Genomic DNA, 19,131 nt, shown 5'->3' with positions numbered 1-19,131 from the left:
CTACCCTAGATTGGATCCTCCAGAAGGCTGAAAAGCTGACTTTCTGGGCGCTGATCAGGTGTCTGGGATTCAGGGCCCTGTCATCTGCATTGGTAACACATACCCAGATTCCAGTGTGCAGCCCCAGAGGAAGCCCTGGCGAGAAGCCAGGCAGCACAGCCTCCTCAGGACTTGACATACATGAGTCTTTATCAAGCCCTAGTTTGTATTTTTAAAACCCAACTGGGATTTAAGAGAAGGAAACAATAATGACGTAATACTGAACCCCAGCGACTCCTTCCTCTGGGTTGTCTTTCAACGCTGGTATACAGTAGGTGTCAAGCACTGTCCTGTGCTTTTTATACACACCAGCTCAGGATTACAAAGATTGCAGAAACGCTTCATCCTTGAACGTCTGTGTCTGCTTCCTCCTGCTGCTGTGACCCAACCCTGTGACACAGCTGCTTAGTAGAGAAAGGACTGATTTCAGCTGGAGGTCAAGGCTACGGACCACCACCGCAGGAAGCTGGGGCAGCTGCTCTGGGCCACCCACAGCCAGGAAGCACAGGGCCACAGCCGCTAGTGCTCAGCTAGCTTTCTGTTTTTCAGACAGGGTCTCAATATATAGCCCTGGCTGTCCTGGGACTCAACGTAGACCAGGCTGGCCTCAAACTCGTAGAAATCTTCCTGCCTCTGCCTCCCGAGTGCTGCCACCATGCCCACTCTTAGCTTTCTCCTTTTTCCATGTGGTCCAGGGCCCACACGCAAGGAATGGTGCTGCCCCCTTTGAGTGTGGGTCTTCCCAGCTCCACTAAACCAACATAACCCTCACAGGCATGGCTAGAGAGACGTGCTTGGAGGCCCAGGTGGTTCTCTATCCTATAAAATTGACAGCTAACAGTAGCCATCACAATCCCAAGGTGGTTGATGCTATTGCCTCATTTTACAGATAAGGAAGCTGAGGTTCAAGGATGTGCCCTGGTCAAGGTCACACAGCTTTAAAGTGGTAGAGTTGGGATCAAGCATAAAATCGAGGCTATGCACCTTACTGATTTCATCTGAAGGCATAAGAGGCTTAGCCAGCATCTCACCGGCCCAAAGACTAAGGGAGGCTTGCTTGACCCCCCACCCACCCACCCACCAACCGAGAAGACTAGGAGCAAGAAGGCTGCAGGAAGGCTCAGGCCCCACACTCACTTGCCCTCCGAGCCATAGCTATTCATGCTGTCCTCGATGGACTCATGGCTGGCTTGGCGCAGCGTCCGGCTGGGCATCTCCACGGCCAGTCCCGTCTCTGTGCTCCTCTGAATGGCACCCTTTAGCCTCCGGCTGTCTGCTGTTGAGCACAGGGACCAAGAGAGATGGGGAGAGACACAGGGAATAAGAGGGAGAGAGAAAGAAGTTTTCTGGTTAGCATTTCAGCAGTTCACAGCAGCCAATCTTCAGCCCTAACCCAGCTCACCGTTGCCCTTGGTCCCGCTGACTCAGCTGTACCCACTCTCCCTGGGGCACAGGGTGTTCTTCATAGGAACCCAGCACGCAACGCCCTCTTGAGCTTTGTAAACGAACAGGCTTATTGGCATACTTCTCCAATCACCCCCTGATCCTCTACAGATATGATCTTAGGCACCTACTATAGGTCATGGTCTTTGGGGTGCTCTGCAGGGTCAGGCCAGGGCTTCTCAGTGCCAGAGTGACTGTGAACATCCTGCCATGTTGCTGGATCTGTCTTGTCCACTCTGGAATCCCTAGCAGTGTCCCTAGCCCTTCACACTAGATGCTAGTAGCGCACCAGCCCAGTCGTGCCAATCAAAATGTATCCAGACATTACCAGCTATTCCCTAGAGAAGAAATTCACCATCCCTGAGGACCAATAAGATCACTGGCTTTGAAGCCAAATGGCAGGACTCAAATCCTGAATGCCTTTCTCATTGGCGAGAGTGCGTGAAGTACTCAGCCTCCCCACTGGGTCTCCATTTGTCTATCTATAAAATGGGAGAGCTGCGGGGTAATGGTGAAACAAAAGGCCCTTTGTGGTTGGAATTCCTTCCCATCATGCCTTTCTTTATCAGCCACTCTTTTGCATCCATCTTGTGATACAATGCTTTCTGTCTGAAGATCTCTGGCCAGCTCCTTCAACCTAGCCCCTCTACAGCCAGTACCTCTGCCTAAGAGCCTGTTCTCTGTCTCCTCCTGGTGCTGACCACTCAGTGTGGGCCCGTGCTGGTTTTTTATTGGCCAGCTTCCACAAAGGTGGAAGCCTCTAAGCCAAGAACAGTGGTCACTGTGGGTGTCCAACAGGTGACTTCTAGATAAACCCCGGTGCTCCAAGGAGTCCATAAAGCTGAGGTTCCTATTCTCCCCACTTCAGTGTGGAGGACAATGGCACACATCAGGAACTAGTCATCAGATCCAGTAAGAAGGAGCAGGAATATGTCTCCAGGTCGCCCTCAAAGCCCCATGGCCTGGTAATTCATGGAAAGCCTTACCTGTCCCACAGGGACTATGGCTCACTATGGATGGGGTAGATTCTTAATGAGAACTTTCCCACAGAACCCCAGAATCTGGAGAGAGCCTGGGGACCTCAAAGACTTCATCGGTATTCACTGACCGACCCATTGGGGAATACAGCCATGTGAACCCTGTCTGCATCTTGCTGCCAGGTAGGTCAAGCCACCTCTAGTCTGAGCTGTCCCTTCCCAGTTCTATAATGGTATCATGGCGTCTCAACTCTGAGTATCTCAGATGCCCATGTAGAGAGCTAGCAAAGCCATGTATGTTTGCCAAAGTGTGTGCTCACACATTCCTGTCTCCTTCATGTGTCCTTGGTGTACTGATACAGAAATGCCTGTATACTCAGAAAAACACATATGACTAGACACGCGAAGATGCAAGGAATCCAAATGTCTATAGTGTGTGTTTCCACCTGTGGCTAGCTGCTGTCCGTGTTATCTGAGTGTCCGTGTGTTTCCACCTGTGGTTAGCTGCTGTCCATGTTATCTGAGTGAGTGTCTCTGTGTGTTTCTGTGGGTCTCTAGCCACTGTGTGATGTGTGTCTGAGGTAACGGGGTACACCAGGAGTGCATCCTTAAAAGGTCGCTGCCCACCCACTGGAGAAAGCACACTGAAGAAGCAGCATTGTGCATTTCTCTGATGTCACCCGGTGTCTTACAAACATACGATGGAAGTGAGTTCCTATCTCTCTGCATTCAGAACCAGAAACATCAGGTGACAGAGGCGTCCCTCTACATGTGAACACATGCAGACAAGTGCAGTCATGAACAGAGACAAACAACCCTTCCCTGAGGCTTCGGCCCCCCAATCAGGCACCTGTGGACATGTTTCAGACCTCTCCCTAGGCATTTGACTCCCATCCTGAACTCTGTGTCCCGCCTCCATGTCACTGTCACGGACTGACACAGAGTCATGCATGACAAACAGCTCCATTTCCAGGGCTGAGGAGGCCAGGGTGTAATTTATGTCTGTGACAGCCAGTGGCCCTCAAGGAACCTCACACTTAGGCTCCTCGGCCTCATGCCAGCTGGACTCAGGAAACAGGGAGTCTGGCTCTTTAGGAGGATGGCCAGGCAGTGGCCATGAAGACCAGATTGTTACTCACGGAGCTCATAAGAGGTTAATGATGGGATGTTTGCCACCATGCCTGGTGGTCAGAAGAGATGGGGACTAATTTAGGACACCGATTCCTTGACCGGCTGAGCTGGAGCTACGGATGCCGTCTTTCCTTGACATCTTTGATGGTCTCCACCTGCCTCTGGCCATTGCCTCTGTTGTTCACAGCCCCATTGGCTTCTACACGCATTGGGCCCTGACCAGTCACACATTCTTGGGGGAATCTCTCTCCCCAGCCCCTTGCCATCAGTGGCTCATCACTCGCCCACAGCCTCAGAGCCACTCCATGCAAATGAGCCCTACACTCAAGTTGCAGCCCCTAAGCCTGTGTTTATTGCAACTGCATTCCATCACCATACAGAAAAGAACTGGGCCCCTGCCTGACTCAACCTAAAGAAAGCTCAGTCTACTATGGGCTTTCTTCTTCTAATAAGATTCTAATCCATCCCCTCCACCCCCCGAATTACACATGCTTTTCATTCTCATCCATTGTGTTCCAGGGCTTGTAAAGTCTTTGTCCCTTATACTACCTACTCCCCTCCTTGTCCATCTTCACAGCCGGGCACCCCTGCTCCCTCGCGCTTGAACTCTAAATGGCTTCCGAGCCGCTCCCAACCCACCTCCCACAAGCCATTAACGGACTGAAACACCACTTCAGACCAAGGCACTCCACTCTGGCTAGTCCACGCTACACAGGTAATCACGAAAGAGCACAAAGCTGTGCACCCAGGGGTTCCCCACCGTTCCGTTCCCATCAATGAGATGCTGAAGTTAACTGCCCATCGATGGAGGACCAGTTAATTAAATGACACATCGTCACAATGAAAGGCCGTGTAACTGCTGAAAAGACTCAGCTACATCCACAGCACCACAGAACGCTCCCTCGGCGTACTGGCAAGTTAGAAAAGCAGGTTGCAGGCCGTATGTAAAGTGTGGTGCCATTTCTGTAAAGCTATAGATAGCTGTGCATGCGTGTGTGTGTGCGTGTGTGTGTGTGTGTGTGTGAAGAGAGGAGAGAGAGAGAAACAGACAGAGGGAGAGAGAGATTGAGCAGCTCATTTTTATATTTATTTATATGAACAGAAAAATCTAGGAAGACATGAGCTAAAAAGCCAATGGTGAGTAACCGTGGGGTGGGGCTGTCAGAAGGAGTGTGTACAAGATCATTTCTTTTTCTTTGTAACTTTTTAAGGATAAGTGCACAGACTGTAAGTGCAGAGCCTGGTGAATTTTTTTTTTTTACAAGCTAAATAAGATTGTATAATTAGCACAGATTCGAAACCAAACAACAACAAGCGTCCCTAGGCCCTCAAGGAGCCCGGCACCTTCGCCAGCAGCTTCCAGGGGCAGCCACCACGCGGGGTCTCTAATGGCAGCAATTGCCTTGGCGTGGTTTTTACCATTACATAAGGAGCAATGCCTTTCTGGGGAGAAGCAGCTGCTTTCTTCTGCGCGCTTCCACCTTTGAGATCCGTGCATGCTGCTGTTCGCCGTCGCTGGACACAACTTGTTTACACACTGTTTTGGGTGGGGGGCTGTTGCTGGCTTTCCATCAAGTGTGAGGCTGTGGAGGAGTGATGTGCTCTGGGGGAGGGGGGGATCTGCACCTGCGACTTTTGGAAATGTACCTGAGAGGGAAGCGCTGGGTCACAAGGTAGATATTTGTTCCGCTTTAGCTGACTCTGCCAAATAGCTTCACCGATTTAGACTTCATCTAGTCCACTGGGGAGGAGATTTTATTCCTCTTTTGTGTGCTTATTTGCCATTTGGATTTTTTTTTATAGTTAAATGTATTAAGTCCACAATATAAATGAAAGTAAAATACAAATATATTCATAAATAGATCACAGCTCTAACCATGCATGACCTTACTCCAAACCCTAGAACGGCTCTTCCCGTCCCGACAAATTAAATATAATCACTGCGCCTGAGACGCCACCGCTCCCTCTGTACCCGTTCACTCACAGCTCCCTGCCTCCCTGTTTCCCTAGCTTGTCTGGGCTCTCCGTGCTCTCTGTCTGTCCGCGTCCATCCTCAGACTTCCCCATCTTGGTTCCCTCTCCTTCCTTTCTCCCCTCCCCCAACTTTGGCATCAAGTTTCCAACCATCACTCAGAGTCTATCCTTGACAACACCTAGGCCACTCTATGGCGCACTCTAGATCCCATTTTGTCATAGACTGGGAGTGACAGAACAGAACTCTTAGAGGAGTAGTGAGCGTCGCATGTCACAGGTTACATACAGTATGGCAGACAATGCGGTCACAGTCCCACAGCGCAGGAGCCGCCTGCAATGGGTCTGTACCACACTGGCTTTGCCAACAGCCAATTGTAGACCCAAAAGAAGCTGACAGTGCCCTGATCCTTCCTGCAGAACTATTGGCTACTGGTGGGTTCTGAGAGAGGGGCACCCATTCTCTCAGCTGTGTACCCAGAGATCGGTCCACACTCATGGTCACACAGATGGGTCAGGTTAAACTCAGTAGGTCACATGAACATACACACAAGACATGGGTATAAGAAAGGGACTTTGAGGGGGAAGTGGGGGTCCCCGGGAAGGTGGAAGATGAGGGAAGATGGAGGTAACAGCAATCAGAAAGCATTATATCTGTTTATGAAATTGTCAAAGAACAAGTTTAATAAAAGATAAAATAAATGTAATAGTTTATGTGATAATGTACTAGGACTCCGCCGTCTGGAAATTCTAGTGACGCAGGTCGGCACTCAACAAAGGTGGCTGTCATCAGTGCATCATTGCCGTCACGTCAGTGCCATCGACCTGCCTAATTCTCACAGTAACCATGAGATAGCTGCCATTCCACTTCACACAGGGGGCCAAAGAGCGACTTCCACTGGGTGTGGGGGTGCACAGTGGTGATGCTAAAAGTTGGGACAGGCAAGCAGAAGAACTGCAAATGTGTGATTAGCTTAGTAACTTTCCTACGGACTCCCGCAGCTGCCAAACCCAGTCTTTCTAATTCCCACTCCAGGTGTGTGTGTGTGTGCATGTGCATGTGTGCATGCGTGTGTGTGTGTATGCGTGTGTTTTGTGTGTGCGTGTGTATGCGTGTGTTTTGTGTGTGCGTGTGCATGTGTGTATGCATGCGTGTGTGTGCATGCATGTGTGTGCTTATTTTGTGTGTGTACATGTGTGTATGTGTGCACGTGTGCGTGCGTGTGCGTGTGTGATGGTATATGTGGAAATCAGGAGTCAGTTGTTACGTCCGCCATGTGGGGCCTGGGTCTTGGCCATAAGCACCTTTACTTGCTGAGTCACCCTACTGGTACCCTCATTCAGATTCCTTCTTTAGTTAAGATTGATTTTTATTATTTTAATTATGTGTAGGTGTGTGCATGTGTATGCGAGTATGTGCACACGAGTGTAGGTGCCAGCAGAGGCATCAGATTCCTCTGGAACTGGAGTTATAGACAGTAATAAGCTGCCATGCAGATGCTAAAAACCAAACCCAGGTCGTCTGGAAGAGCAGCCAGTGCTCTTAACCACGAAGCCATCTCTCCTGCCCTAAACAAGCCACTGAGCTGTATTCACCGGCCTCTACCACAGAGTTCAAAACCATATCTTCCAAGGGGATTTTTTTACCCAGATCCTTGAGTTGATGCCTAATGTCCACCTCTACTGGAGCGCGTTGGAGCAGGGTCATGCCAGCCCCACGTTGCCAGTGTGAGCTCAGTCCACACCTGCTTCCATGCAGCACCGAGGTCACCACCCAGTTGCTCACCCCACTCAACCTGTGTTTCACCAGACTGGAGTAAAGACAAGACCCCAAGAAAACGACACGTCTCCAGCAAGGGAATGTTATTCCTTGCTCATACCCAAACAGGAACAGGCTTAACGCATCTTCTTCTAAGAGCGTTTACAAAGAGCAAGAGAATAATAATGACAAATTATGAGAGCAGACGCAATTATTTTTGGCTGTTACCCTGTTCTTTGCACTATTAGACATGTAATTCAATCTACAATGCCTCTGAGAAGCAAGTGTTATAGCCTAATTTTACAACAAGGAAACAGGCTTGGAGCCGTTCAATAACACATCCAAGGCATACATCAGGCAAGCCGGAGCACGTGTGAGGCCAGGACCAGAGCGGGGACAAAGACCCTGCATCCTCAGCCACTGGAGGTCTTGGCTGGAGGGTGGAGGATGGAGGTGTAGGAGGGAGGGTGGCGAGCTACTTCTCACCTTGGCATTTCATTGCAGGTGAATGCTGCCGGCTTTGTTTTCCACACAGGAGCCTGAAGCTGAGAGAGGTCACATGGCACTTGTCCTAGGTCCCTAGGCCTTCCACCTCTAACCACCACTGGTCTTCCAACTAGTATCTAAATCTCTGTGAGTGTGCACTGTCGGCCCACATAGCAGCCTGTAAATCCCAAGGTACAAGAGCTCCAGGTGACTCGGTTAATTAAAACCAGGACGAGAGAAACACCAAGGCCCTGGCTCATTGCTGCTTTTTCTGATGGTTGCTACCTCCCTCTGTGGCCAGCCTCTCCCCAGCCTTGATATTTCTAGGATTTAGCTTCCCCTGCCTTACTTGACTGAGCTTCCAAATCCACCTGAAAATTGAAGGCTGAAGCCATCTGTGGGGTTCAGAGTGCTGACAGTGTCTCTAAGGACAGACAGAGAAATTACAAGCCTGGTGACTTCTGTGAAGAGCCTACTGCCCCCTCCCTACTTTGGCCTAGAACCCCCACCCAGCCAGCCAGCACTTTGACCTAGAGCGATCAGAATCTGCCTTCCTTTGATGACAAATCAGGTTCCATTTGGAGCGACCTTAAGGACCCTCCAGACCAATACCTTCATGGTTCACAGGACAACTGAGGCTATAGGAGGGGCATGCATCAGTGGTCATGCTGGTGATGCAAGAACTCGTGCATGGCTCTTAAGCTCTCTGTTCTTTGGTCCACAGCTGCTCACTGAGATATGTACAGCATCTCTGTTGTAAGAGGCTTCTTGTTCGTTCCCGGCTGCCCAGACAGGAAATAGCATACAGAAACTGTATTATTTGCAATGTTCTTTGGCTAATAGCTTAAACATATTGCTAACTAGCTCTTATATTAGAATGAACTCATTTCTATTATTTTATATTTACCATGTGGCTTGTGGCCTACTGGCAAGGTTCTGACTGGCGCCTTGTGTCTCTCTTGTCGGGGGCTCCATAGCATCTCCTGACTCTGCCTTCTTTCTCCCAGCATTCAGTTTAGTTTCCCCCCTCTCCCAGCTCTACTCTGCCCTATCACAGGCCAATGCAGATTCTTTATTCATTAACCAATAAAAGCAACACATACAGAAAGACTTCCTACATCACATCTCCAGGAGGTGCTGGTGTCTAGTGGCCTGAAGCATGGGCCATGTCTCCACGATCCTGGTTGCCTGGGTCCTTAACCCTGGCCCCAGCCATACCATCAGCTATATGACTTTGAGTAAGTTACCCCACCAGGCAGCCTCAGCTTCCTCCTCAGCTGTACAAGGTGGTGCACAGCTGTGAGCCCAGCACTCTGGGGGCCGCAGTAGGAAGAGACAGTCCAAGGCCAACCTGAGGCCCAGGCTGCCGTGAGATTCTACCTCAAAAAGAAAAGAAAATTGTAAAGGGCTGGAGATGTGGCCCAGTGGGGGAGCATTTAAAAAATACACATAAAGTCTAATATACATTGACCCCCAAACTGAAACACGCGCATACAGATTTTAAAATATCTTACCGTCATTTTCCTCTTCTATGCTAAATGCTGTGTCCACTACACGACTGTCCTTCCCCACCAGCTCTCCCCCATGGCCTGCATGAGCTTTCTAAAGAACACACCGTTTCTTTGATTAGAAACCTTTGAGGCACCCCATGGCTTGCAGAATACATCAAAGGCTATAACACACCGCTTTTCCGACCTGGTCCTAATTTACAACCCCAGCTTTATGCTGTTGATCCCTTTCCCCCAGTGAGCTCGACATTCTGGTAGATGGAATACTTCCAAATGCGGTCAGCCACCTCCCAAACTTCTCATATCACCCTGCACGGAAACGTGTTAGGCCCTCTCCTCTTCTCCCTTGGATAGAGTTTTGATTTGCTTTTGAGACAGCGTCTCACTATGTAGTTTTGGCTGGTCTGGAACTTGAAACAGACACCAGGTTGCCCTTGAACTCACAGAGATTCACCTGCCTCAGCTTCTCCATAGCTGGAACTAAAGGTGTGCCATGACCCATCACACCCAGCCTGGGGGAAGATGTTTTAAAAGCAATTGTTTTGCTTAATTATAATATATACAAAGAAAAGTTTACAAGTATGTAGCATACAGGTTTTAGGAGCTCAGAGCTTAATGAATATCACACAGTGTACTTACTGGTCTACAGTGTCAGCTACCAGATGTGGAGACAGCATTTCTAATGCCCAGAAGCTCCCTCTGCCCACATCTAGCTACCTCCCCACAGGAACATTATAACTGTTCTGACTCCTAAGAGCGCAGACTGTATTATCCACTATATTGTTGTCAACCCCCACCCCGTTTGTGTGTGTGTGTGTGTGTGTGTGGTTTAAGTTTGTGCGGGTCTGTGGAGACCAGAGGTCAATGCTGTGTGTCTTCCTCAAATACTCTCCACCACATCTTTTGAGACACAGTCTTTCACTGAAGCTAGAGCTCCCTGATTGGCTAGAATGGCTGGCCAATGGGCTCCAGAGATCTGCATGTCTCTGCCTACCCAGTGCACCTAGAGCTCCCTGATTGGCTAGAATGGCTGGCCAATGGGCTCCAGAGATCTGCATGCCTCTGCCTACCCAGTGTTGGCTTACAGATGAGCTCCTCTGCTCTTTACACATCTGTTGGGATCATCCTCAGGTGCCGTGCACAGCGAGCACTTTATGGAGGGAACTGTCTCCCCAGCCTAGTCTGTAATATCTAGATCCACCTAATCTATTTTCTTCCCTGTCTGGCTTCTCTCACTCAAAATTACACTTCCGAGGTTTGTCACTCTAACAGCTCCATTCACTTTCTATTGTAGCACAATGTGTGAATGTATGAAAATAATTCTCATCCATTCTATCATTGGTGAGCCCTTGGGTAATCTCCATATGGAGATATTACAAATGGCTCTGCCAACACTATTCTTGTACGTGTGTTTTGGTGACCATTTGTGCACAGTTCTGCAAGGCACAAACCTAAGGCTGGAAATGCTGGGCCATAGATGCGGATCTAGAAGGCTCCCTATAGCATGCTCGGGACTGGGTAGGTTAACACACAGATTCTCCTTCAGTGGGAAGCACATCCGAAGAAATGGCATTCAGTGCAGGAAAATAATGGTGGGAAGACTGTAGATGAATGTTGGCTTGGCTCACAGCTGCATTCTCCAAAAAGAAGGTTCGTTAAGTGTACAGAGAGTGGACAACACTCAGGGTGGGAGAGAGAGGAGTAGACACTAGTCTGGAACCATCTGGCGTTAAGTAAACTCTGTATACTATCATTAACCTCTGTCAACTGCTCTCCAGTACCAGGCCTGAGAGTAATTGTCTCACCGATCTTACGACACACATCCTCGCATCTCCAGAATCGAGGAGTTAGGTGACTAACGGCATGTAGAAGCTAAATTCTGCAAGAGTTTGACCCTTTTGGTGGAACAAAGTCATGAGTGGTTCCTAAAGGCCTCAGACACTACTGTGCATAGGAGGCCAAGCAACAGCAGCCAACAGCCATGGGAACTGTCCATGGTGCTAATAACCAGGTGCAGAGGTCATGGTGCTCATGGGGACTGGCTGGGGTGGGGGTGGAGGTCTCCCGGGGGGGGGGGGATTCTAAGACTGGGAGACATGTCCATCTCATCACACTTTCTTTCCACCAGCTGCCTCCAAAGAATCACGTATCAGGAACTGGAGAAAAGACTCAGAGCAAAGGGAGCCAGCATGAAGACCCGAGTTCAGACCCCAAGCACTCATGTAAAACTACGGGTATGGCCACATGCATCCGTAACCACACGGATGTGGAAGGCAGAAACAAGAGGGTCGCTGTGGCTTGCTGGCCACCAGCCTGGCTCCAGGTTCAGTGAGAGATCCTGGCACAACTGAGTGACAAAGAGCAGGACCCCAACATTATCTGTGAGGCATTGGTATGAGCACTGGTACACACATGCGTGTGCAAACATTAACAGTAATAATAAAATCCCCTACTTTCATAGGAGATCACATCACCAAGTTGGGCTCACGATTAACTCCACCCCTTCCACTGATGCTGAGTATGGACCATTTTCACAGAAGAGTTGGACCTGATGTGCCCGCCCAAGGTGGACAGGACGCTGAAGCCAGAGCAAGATCTTGTCACAGCAGACCCCTTGGGCATTGGGAGAGGAGCATCTGACCTTATCACACAGGGTCTGAAGGAGAGACCGTGAAGACACAAGGATGCGGTGAGGCAAAGGTGGGTGGTGAAGATCCACAAGCACTAGAGAGGAAAGGGGGGATTGCGAGAGGGTCTCCAGACTGATGTTTGCAACATTTATACCTTGCTTTGCAACCCCACCTGCTCCTGCCCTAGAAAGAAATCTACCTGCACTTATCCAATAAACTAAATATTTATTGGGTTCACTTCTTACGCCATGTTTTTCTTGGTACAGGGGTGGGAGGGGGTCTGGAAAACAATCTCCATCCTGAGGGGCCATCAGGTGGTGCAGGGCGGTGGGGGGGGAGATGTCGCAGGTAGTTTCCGTTCACCCGGCAGTCTCTTTACTAATTACCTATTCAGTACCCCAGCCTGTGCTGGAGACTCCCAACGCAGATGAATGAAAACCTAGACTTTGCTGAAACTCTGTGTACCTGAAGAGGCAGACAAGCCAAGGGGCAATTATAACACAAGGTGTTAAAATTACAGCGTAGTATAGAACAAGGGCAGAGATGTATGCAGAACATTATGAGACCCGGGGAGAGAGATAATTAATCTTACCCCAGAAGCAGAGGTGGGGTCTGGGTTGAAAGCAGAATCATTTCAATGCTGAATTATATTTAATTGCAAGTAAAATATAGTATCTCATTGACCACGCAAACAAAATAGTATCTCTTTGACCATGCAAAAAGTGCTACGCTTGGGTACAGCTGAAGAGTCTGTCGACATGTGGGGAACACGTGGGAAGAGGGTGGAAAAAATGACTCAAAAGGTCAGTGAAGGCTGGAAGGTTCTGGATGCAGAGTAAATACCATAGGGGAGAGGGTTCTCTACTCAGCACAGGAAGGAAGGCAGCCATTCTGCTGCAGCCAACATGAAAGGATCTTATAGAGAAGGGGCTTTGCAACAGTCACCAGGAGACAGCGGACATCGAAATGATGTCCCCACCAATGGCTACCTTTCCTCAGGAAGCCATTTCTACCAGCACGCAGGACCAACTGAACAAACACACTGGAAGAAGCAGACTATGGACAAAGGGACGGTCTATGTCTCCGTCTGGCATTGGGAAGCATCACGGGACACACAGCATCCAAGTCTTCCAGGGTTTGCCCCAGACCTGTACTATGAAGCCAGACATCACGTGCTTACCAGGTGCTCCATCTATACCCGCTTACTCATCCCTCACCCAGCAGCCCACTCACTTCCGTCTCAGCAGCACAGGCTCTGGGTTTAGGGTGGAAGCAGCTGTCTTCTCCTGACCTCCCTTCTGAGGTGCCGGGGCAATCCAGGGCTTGTCCATGCTGGGCAAATGCTCTGTACTGAATATATCCCCAGCCTAGCATCTGTCACTTCCTGAGAAAACTAAAGGAAGTTACTGAATGTATGGGCCTCGATTCCCTCGAATGGTAGAATCCACCACACACTTTTGTAAAGAGTCAGTGTTATCAGTCGGCTCTCGCTAGGTTATGCTGCGGTAACAAAGGCTCCAAATTTCATTAACTTATAGAACAAAGGTTTAGTTTTTTTCCCCACATTCAACATTATTTATGAGTCAGTAGGAACCCTGTCCCAGGATTAACTCTGGGACCTGGGGTGAAGAAGCAAGTCCTGTGTGAGAAATGACACTTCGGTGGCAAGAAAGAGAGACAGGGCCATGGAGAACGGTTTTCAGTCACTGTACTTTTCTCTTTGTTTATTTCAAAGGTTTAAAAGGCACCTCAAAGAAAAGGAAAAGAAATATGATCGCCCTGATAATGTGAAAAGGCTGAAAGAACAGAGGACGGGGAAGCCTGGGCACCACACTGGAGAGAGAACGCATCTAGTCGCTGAATGACTCACGATGACAGGACAGCATGCGAGCTTCACAGCAGAGAGCCATGCTAACTGGGAGACAGAGTCTCTCCTGTCCTTTGTGGGGCTGAATTCAATGGCATAACATGAGCAGGTCCTGTCACAGCAAGAGAAGGGCATAGAGGAAATTATCGCCATGATTACCAATGACACTGGGTTGGACAAAGTCTTCCCAGTTCTCAGAAACTCGGGAAACGAGCTCTGAGAACTGGGGCAATCTGCCGAAGGCGCCACACCAGACAGTGGTAGAGGCGAAATTAGTGGGCACGGAGTACAAATGCTGACAGCAGCTTCCTTTACAAGATCCAGGGAGTCCAAAGGTCCATGAAGACATGAACAGCTATGCAAACTGGGGTATAGACACACAATAGATTGTTATTCAGCTATAAGAAAGAATGAAGTGGTGGTATATGTCACAACATAGCTAAACCTTGACAACATTATGCTAAGTGAAAAAAACTACTCTCCTCTCTCTCTCTCTCTCTCTCTCTCTCTCTCTCTCACACACACACACACACACACACACACACACACAATCAGTAACTTGATTTACACCATTGCAGAAGCAAATCTATTGAGATAAAATGAGTAGTGTTTGCCAGGGCAAGAGTGAGGAGATATGGGAATTGACTCGTGAATACAAAGTATCTCTGGTGGGTAGCAACAGTGTTGTACAACTGACTGGGATGACAGTTAATTTTCTATGGGTATACTAAGACCCACAGAGCTGTAAACTATACAAACTATATGGTGACCTATATGGTTTGTGGATTATAGTTCAGTAAGAGGTGTGTGTGTGTGACATATATCTCTCCATCTATATCATCTCATATCCCAGGCCTAACTTTAACTCCATTCTACACAGACCCCTCAGAGTCAAGTACATGGGGACAAGGAAGGCCTCTGTCAGGGATAGGAAGCACTTTAGCTGAATACGAGGTTAGCTTGTGAATCCTGCTGGAAGGCCAGGTAAGCCTTCATCCCAGAATGCACTTGAACACCAACAGGGACCCAGGGATGAAAACACCCTGATGGGTGGCCTGTATCTGCAGGTTGTTCTTCAGTGGCAAGTCCCTGAGAGGAAGGACCAGGAGATCAGAAGATAAAGAGGACAGGAAAGTTTGGAACCAGGAGGTTTTGAACAAGCTATGTCTTATGCCAATCACGTTTATTAAGAAGTGCCACATCTTATATATGGGCACAGGAGACCACTTCCTACATATAATCCCAGCAGCACAGACATTAAGGGCAACATTGAATAAATGGGACCTCCTGAAACTGAAAAGCTTCTGTAAAGCAAAGGACACTGTCACTAAGACAAAAAAGGCAACCCACTGACTGGGAGAAGATCTTCACCAACCCCGCAACAGACAAAGGTATGATCTCCAAAATATATAAAGAACTCAAGAAACTAGACTTTAAAATAGTTTTCATGAAAGAAAATCAGCAGCAAAACTATCATCCAATAGGACGAAGTTAGCAGGAAGCTAGCTAACCAAGCGATGCTGCACAAGGGAACACGGGATATCTCAAGTAGACAGCGCACATGGTGGTCTTGGGACTGGTAACCACAGCCCCTTGTGGGGAAGAGTTGGCTTCTCAGGATCAAAGCCACAGCTCCCCCAAGGCCCAGATCCCAGGCCATTACTGCCCTTGTCAAGCATGTACCTGATTTTTGATAGTTCCTTCTCCATACATCAGGGCCTCATGGAAAGTCCCAGAACAGCCTAGCCCTTAACAATGGAGAACAAGAATGTGGGGCAGAGGGTGGGACTAGGGGGACAAATTCCTTCCTCCCAACCCACCAAGGCAAGCTGTCTTCTGTGCTTCAGGCTTGCCACCTCCTCAAACACACGACCAACTTCTTTAGAGCTTACCAGAGAGCAACCAATTGGAATCAGCTGAGAGCACCTAGCAGCAGCGCCCATGAAAGCAATTCCACCTTGGGTGAGCTGTCTTCAGCGCCGGGAGGCGTGAGTGATATGTCTGCTGGAGATCCTGCTCCATTCCTTGGGTCCCAAGACCAGTCCTTCTTTAAACTGCTCGGCAGGACAGCAGCTCCCTGCGCCAACTAATTCTTCCCCACAAGAAACGCCCAGTTAATGCAGGCTGGGATCCTTTCTTCTCTTCAGTTTAAACAAAGACATCTCTTGAATTGGCCTTAGCAGACCCACTGAGCTACTTGGCCCCGCTTGGCTGTGGCACCTGTTTCTTTCCATTCTCTCGAATGAGGGCAGGGACCACGCCTGCCTTAGAACTGGCAAGCAGCAGGTGCTCCAGGCAGACGCTGTGCCCGGTGAATTTCAACCTGGCATCTCTCAGTGGTAACGCGCAAATGGCCCTCTGGGGATCTTGTCAAATGCAGATTCTGTCCCTGCAGGTTTGGGATGGGACTTGAAAGGCTGCCTCTCTGACACCCCCTAGATGAGGCCAACGCTATCGATCTGTGGCCCACATATTGCGTAGCGAGACGACTCTCTTTTTTGATTTCATCACTTTTCTTGGTCTTGAAGGAGCCTCTTGGGGAGCTAATGAATGCTATTCACTCCTTCCTTAGAAAAGAACCTTCCAGACAGACAATACACTGCAGAAATCTTTAGGGCTTGTAATTCGCGGGTTAAAAGCTATTCTTCAGCACCTAGAAACCTTAGTTCTGATGGAAAAAAGGGAGCAATAGGAGCAGGGAATGGCAAGCCCTAGCGAGGACTCAGGCAATGTGGATCTGGTCCCAGCTGTACCGTGGACTTCCCATGTGACATCATAAAAATTTCTGACCCATCTGGCAGATTGGTGATGATGATCAACATATTCTCTCTCTCTCTCTCTCTCTCTCTCTCTCTCTCTCTCTCTCTCTCTCTCTCTCTGGTGGCTGTTGCCTAAAATAGTCCATGCTAAGAATTCTTACACTGTGTCTGGATTGAGAAAATAAAAAAAAAGTGCCATGATTGATTGGTGATGCCTACCATGGTCCTGGGGAAGAGGGCCTTGATTAACTGGTGATGTCTGCCAAGGTCCTAAGCCTAGAGGGCCTCTGGGACTTCTTTCCAGATGTCTGCCTACCCCGAAAAGCCTTCCAGTGGTGACAGCCATAGCTCATCTTGAGTCACACTGGACTGGAGAGAGTGGGGAGTTGGGAGAGAGGTTTGGGCTTATCTCTAAGATAATAGGGAGGGACGGCTTTTTAAAGGTGTTGCCCTCCTTGGTCTGTAGCCCTCTTTGAAAAGAGGGAGCGGAATCCCTGTTGGTGGCAGAGGACAAGGTGCCCTTGTACTCCCATCCTTGGCTACTTCTAGCTGTGAGGACACAGGTCCAGGTAGACGGTGAAATATAGAAGGGCCCCCCAGTTCCCAAGGAAGGGGGTGCCACGGCCCTCTCATGGTTGCCAAGTTGCCACACGTGTAGCCAAATGAGGCATCAGGCAATCTGCCAAGGGACAAGAGGGGCCTCACTTCCCATGAGACTCCCCGTGTCTCCTTCCTGGGCTTTCTCAGGCTGGACCAGTCACCCCTCCTGGGCATATCTAGGTTCTGTCAGCTGGTCCCACCCTTGACCTGCTTCTTCAGACACCAGATGTACACACATGTGCTCGTGTACTAGTGGGGGGAGCAATGAGCATTCAGGTCGGGGGGCAGAGCACTGAGGTGGGGGGACACAGTACTGGGCAAAGCAGGTGAAGTCCTTGTCCTTGGGCCCTTCCCATCTAGGTCAGAGAAACAGCCAATGGGACAGCAGCTTTATAGATGGTGTGCTCAACAAACAAGCTGGCGATGGCTCATTCAGTAAAGTGCTTGCCTGGCAAACACAAGGATCTGAGTTCAAGCCTCAGAACCTACATAAAAAGCTAAGCGTGGTGGCTTACACTTTTAACTCTGGGGAGGGGGTGACCAGAATATCCCTGAGGTTGCTGGACAGCTCCAGGTCATTGAGAGGCCCTGTTTTAAACAGAAAACAAAAACAGGGTGGATGGCACCTGAGGAGTGACAGCTAAGATTATCTCTGACCTCTGTGTGCATGAGCATGCAAGCATATTCCTGCACACTCATGCGCGGGCACACACATACACACACACACAGGCACACCAGTCAGCAAGAGTAGCTAGGACACAGTGATCAAGGGGAAATAGAATTAGATGAGATAAAGATGCGGGAAAGGGGCTGGAGAGATGTCTCAGCAGTTAAGAGCATTTCCTGTTCTTGCAGAAGTTCTAAATTTGATCCCCAATACCCACATTAAGCAGCTCACAACTGCCAGTAACTCTGGGGGATATGACACCCTCATTTGGTCGACAAAGGCGCCTGCACACATGTGCACATATCCCCACACAGACACACATGCATACACATAACTAAACAATAAAATAAACGTGTAGAGCTGCAGGAAAGGTGAGAGAAGGCACGGTGTGGAAGACAGGACCTCCAGTCTGGAGGCCTGACTGACAGTGATGATGATGACCTTGACAGCGATGATGACCTTGACAGCGATGACAGTGTGATGAGGGGAAAAGCAACCCTACATTCTGGGTCTTATGCTTACTTCATAGGTGTGTGAATGAGGTTCAACAAGGCTTTCATTGCCTGCATTCAGAGGAGTTGGGGTAGGGACACCAGCAGCCGGGACCTGAGCATCGTGTCTTCCTCTAGCACACCCAGTCCCATTCCATATAAACCGGGAGCATATGTTTCTGTGCTCTTAATTCTGTGGACTCCCTTGAAAGTCTATTGAGAGTTGTTTTCCCCCGGAGAATAGTCCTGATTTCCCCCAAAGGACAAAAGACAGGCATCCATGATACCATTTGTATAAAACTCCGTGAGGATCAAGGTTATGAACTGAAAATAAGTATTTCATAAACACTGGGGCTTCCAGGTGTCAAGACTTAGATTGGCAAGGGAAGTGAGCCAGGAGCAGGGAAGCCGGGATCATGGAAGAGAAAGGGAACCAAAGGACGGGGCTGAAACGATGGGGGTTGAGACTGAGGAAGTCCCTGTATCCAGTGCAAAATGATCTGCCAGCCCCCTTCCTTCCTCCCTTCCCATAAGGACTGTTGGGAAAAATCTGTTGAAGCTAAAGAAAAGGAGAGAAAGACGTGGAAGACGTGAGCCAGAATTTCCCAGCTTGCCAGCTGAGTGGATTTTAGAACCCATCCCTTACCCCAACTTTCTAACTGTTCTCTTTCCCCCCATCTCACTCGTTTATTTTGTTTTGTTGAAATGGGGTCTCGTGTATCGCAGGTTGGCCTTGAACTCCTGGTCCTCCATTTCCCAAGTGCTGGGGCTGCATGTGTGCACCACTACCTGGTCTGTGTCTT

General features: G+C 49.1%; 1 protein-coding gene across 2 annotated transcripts in view; it reads right to left on the bottom strand.

Moving 5' to 3' along the window:
- The window catches only part of Rims4 (regulating synaptic membrane exocytosis 4), a 59,304-nt gene that overhangs the window by 19,916 nt on the left and 20,257 nt on the right, over positions 1–19,131 (bottom strand). The window contains exon 2 of one of the 2 annotated variants that reach the window (XM_057781638.1): positions 1,177–1,315. In XM_057781638.1, the coding sequence (XP_057637621.1) occupies positions 1,177–1,315 (139 nt within the window). The remainder of the gene's footprint in view (positions 1–1,176; positions 1,316–19,131) is intronic. The other variant, XM_057781640.1, reaches the window with a different exon arrangement.

The sequence above is a fragment of the Chionomys nivalis genome, chromosome 9 (genome assembly GCF_950005125.1).
Source record: "Chionomys nivalis chromosome 9, mChiNiv1.1, whole genome shotgun sequence".
Classification (NCBI taxonomy): Eukaryota; Metazoa; Chordata; class Mammalia; order Rodentia; family Cricetidae; genus Chionomys; species Chionomys nivalis.
Note: the sequence above shows the minus strand (reverse complement) of the source record. Positions and strands in the feature narration are given on the sequence as shown.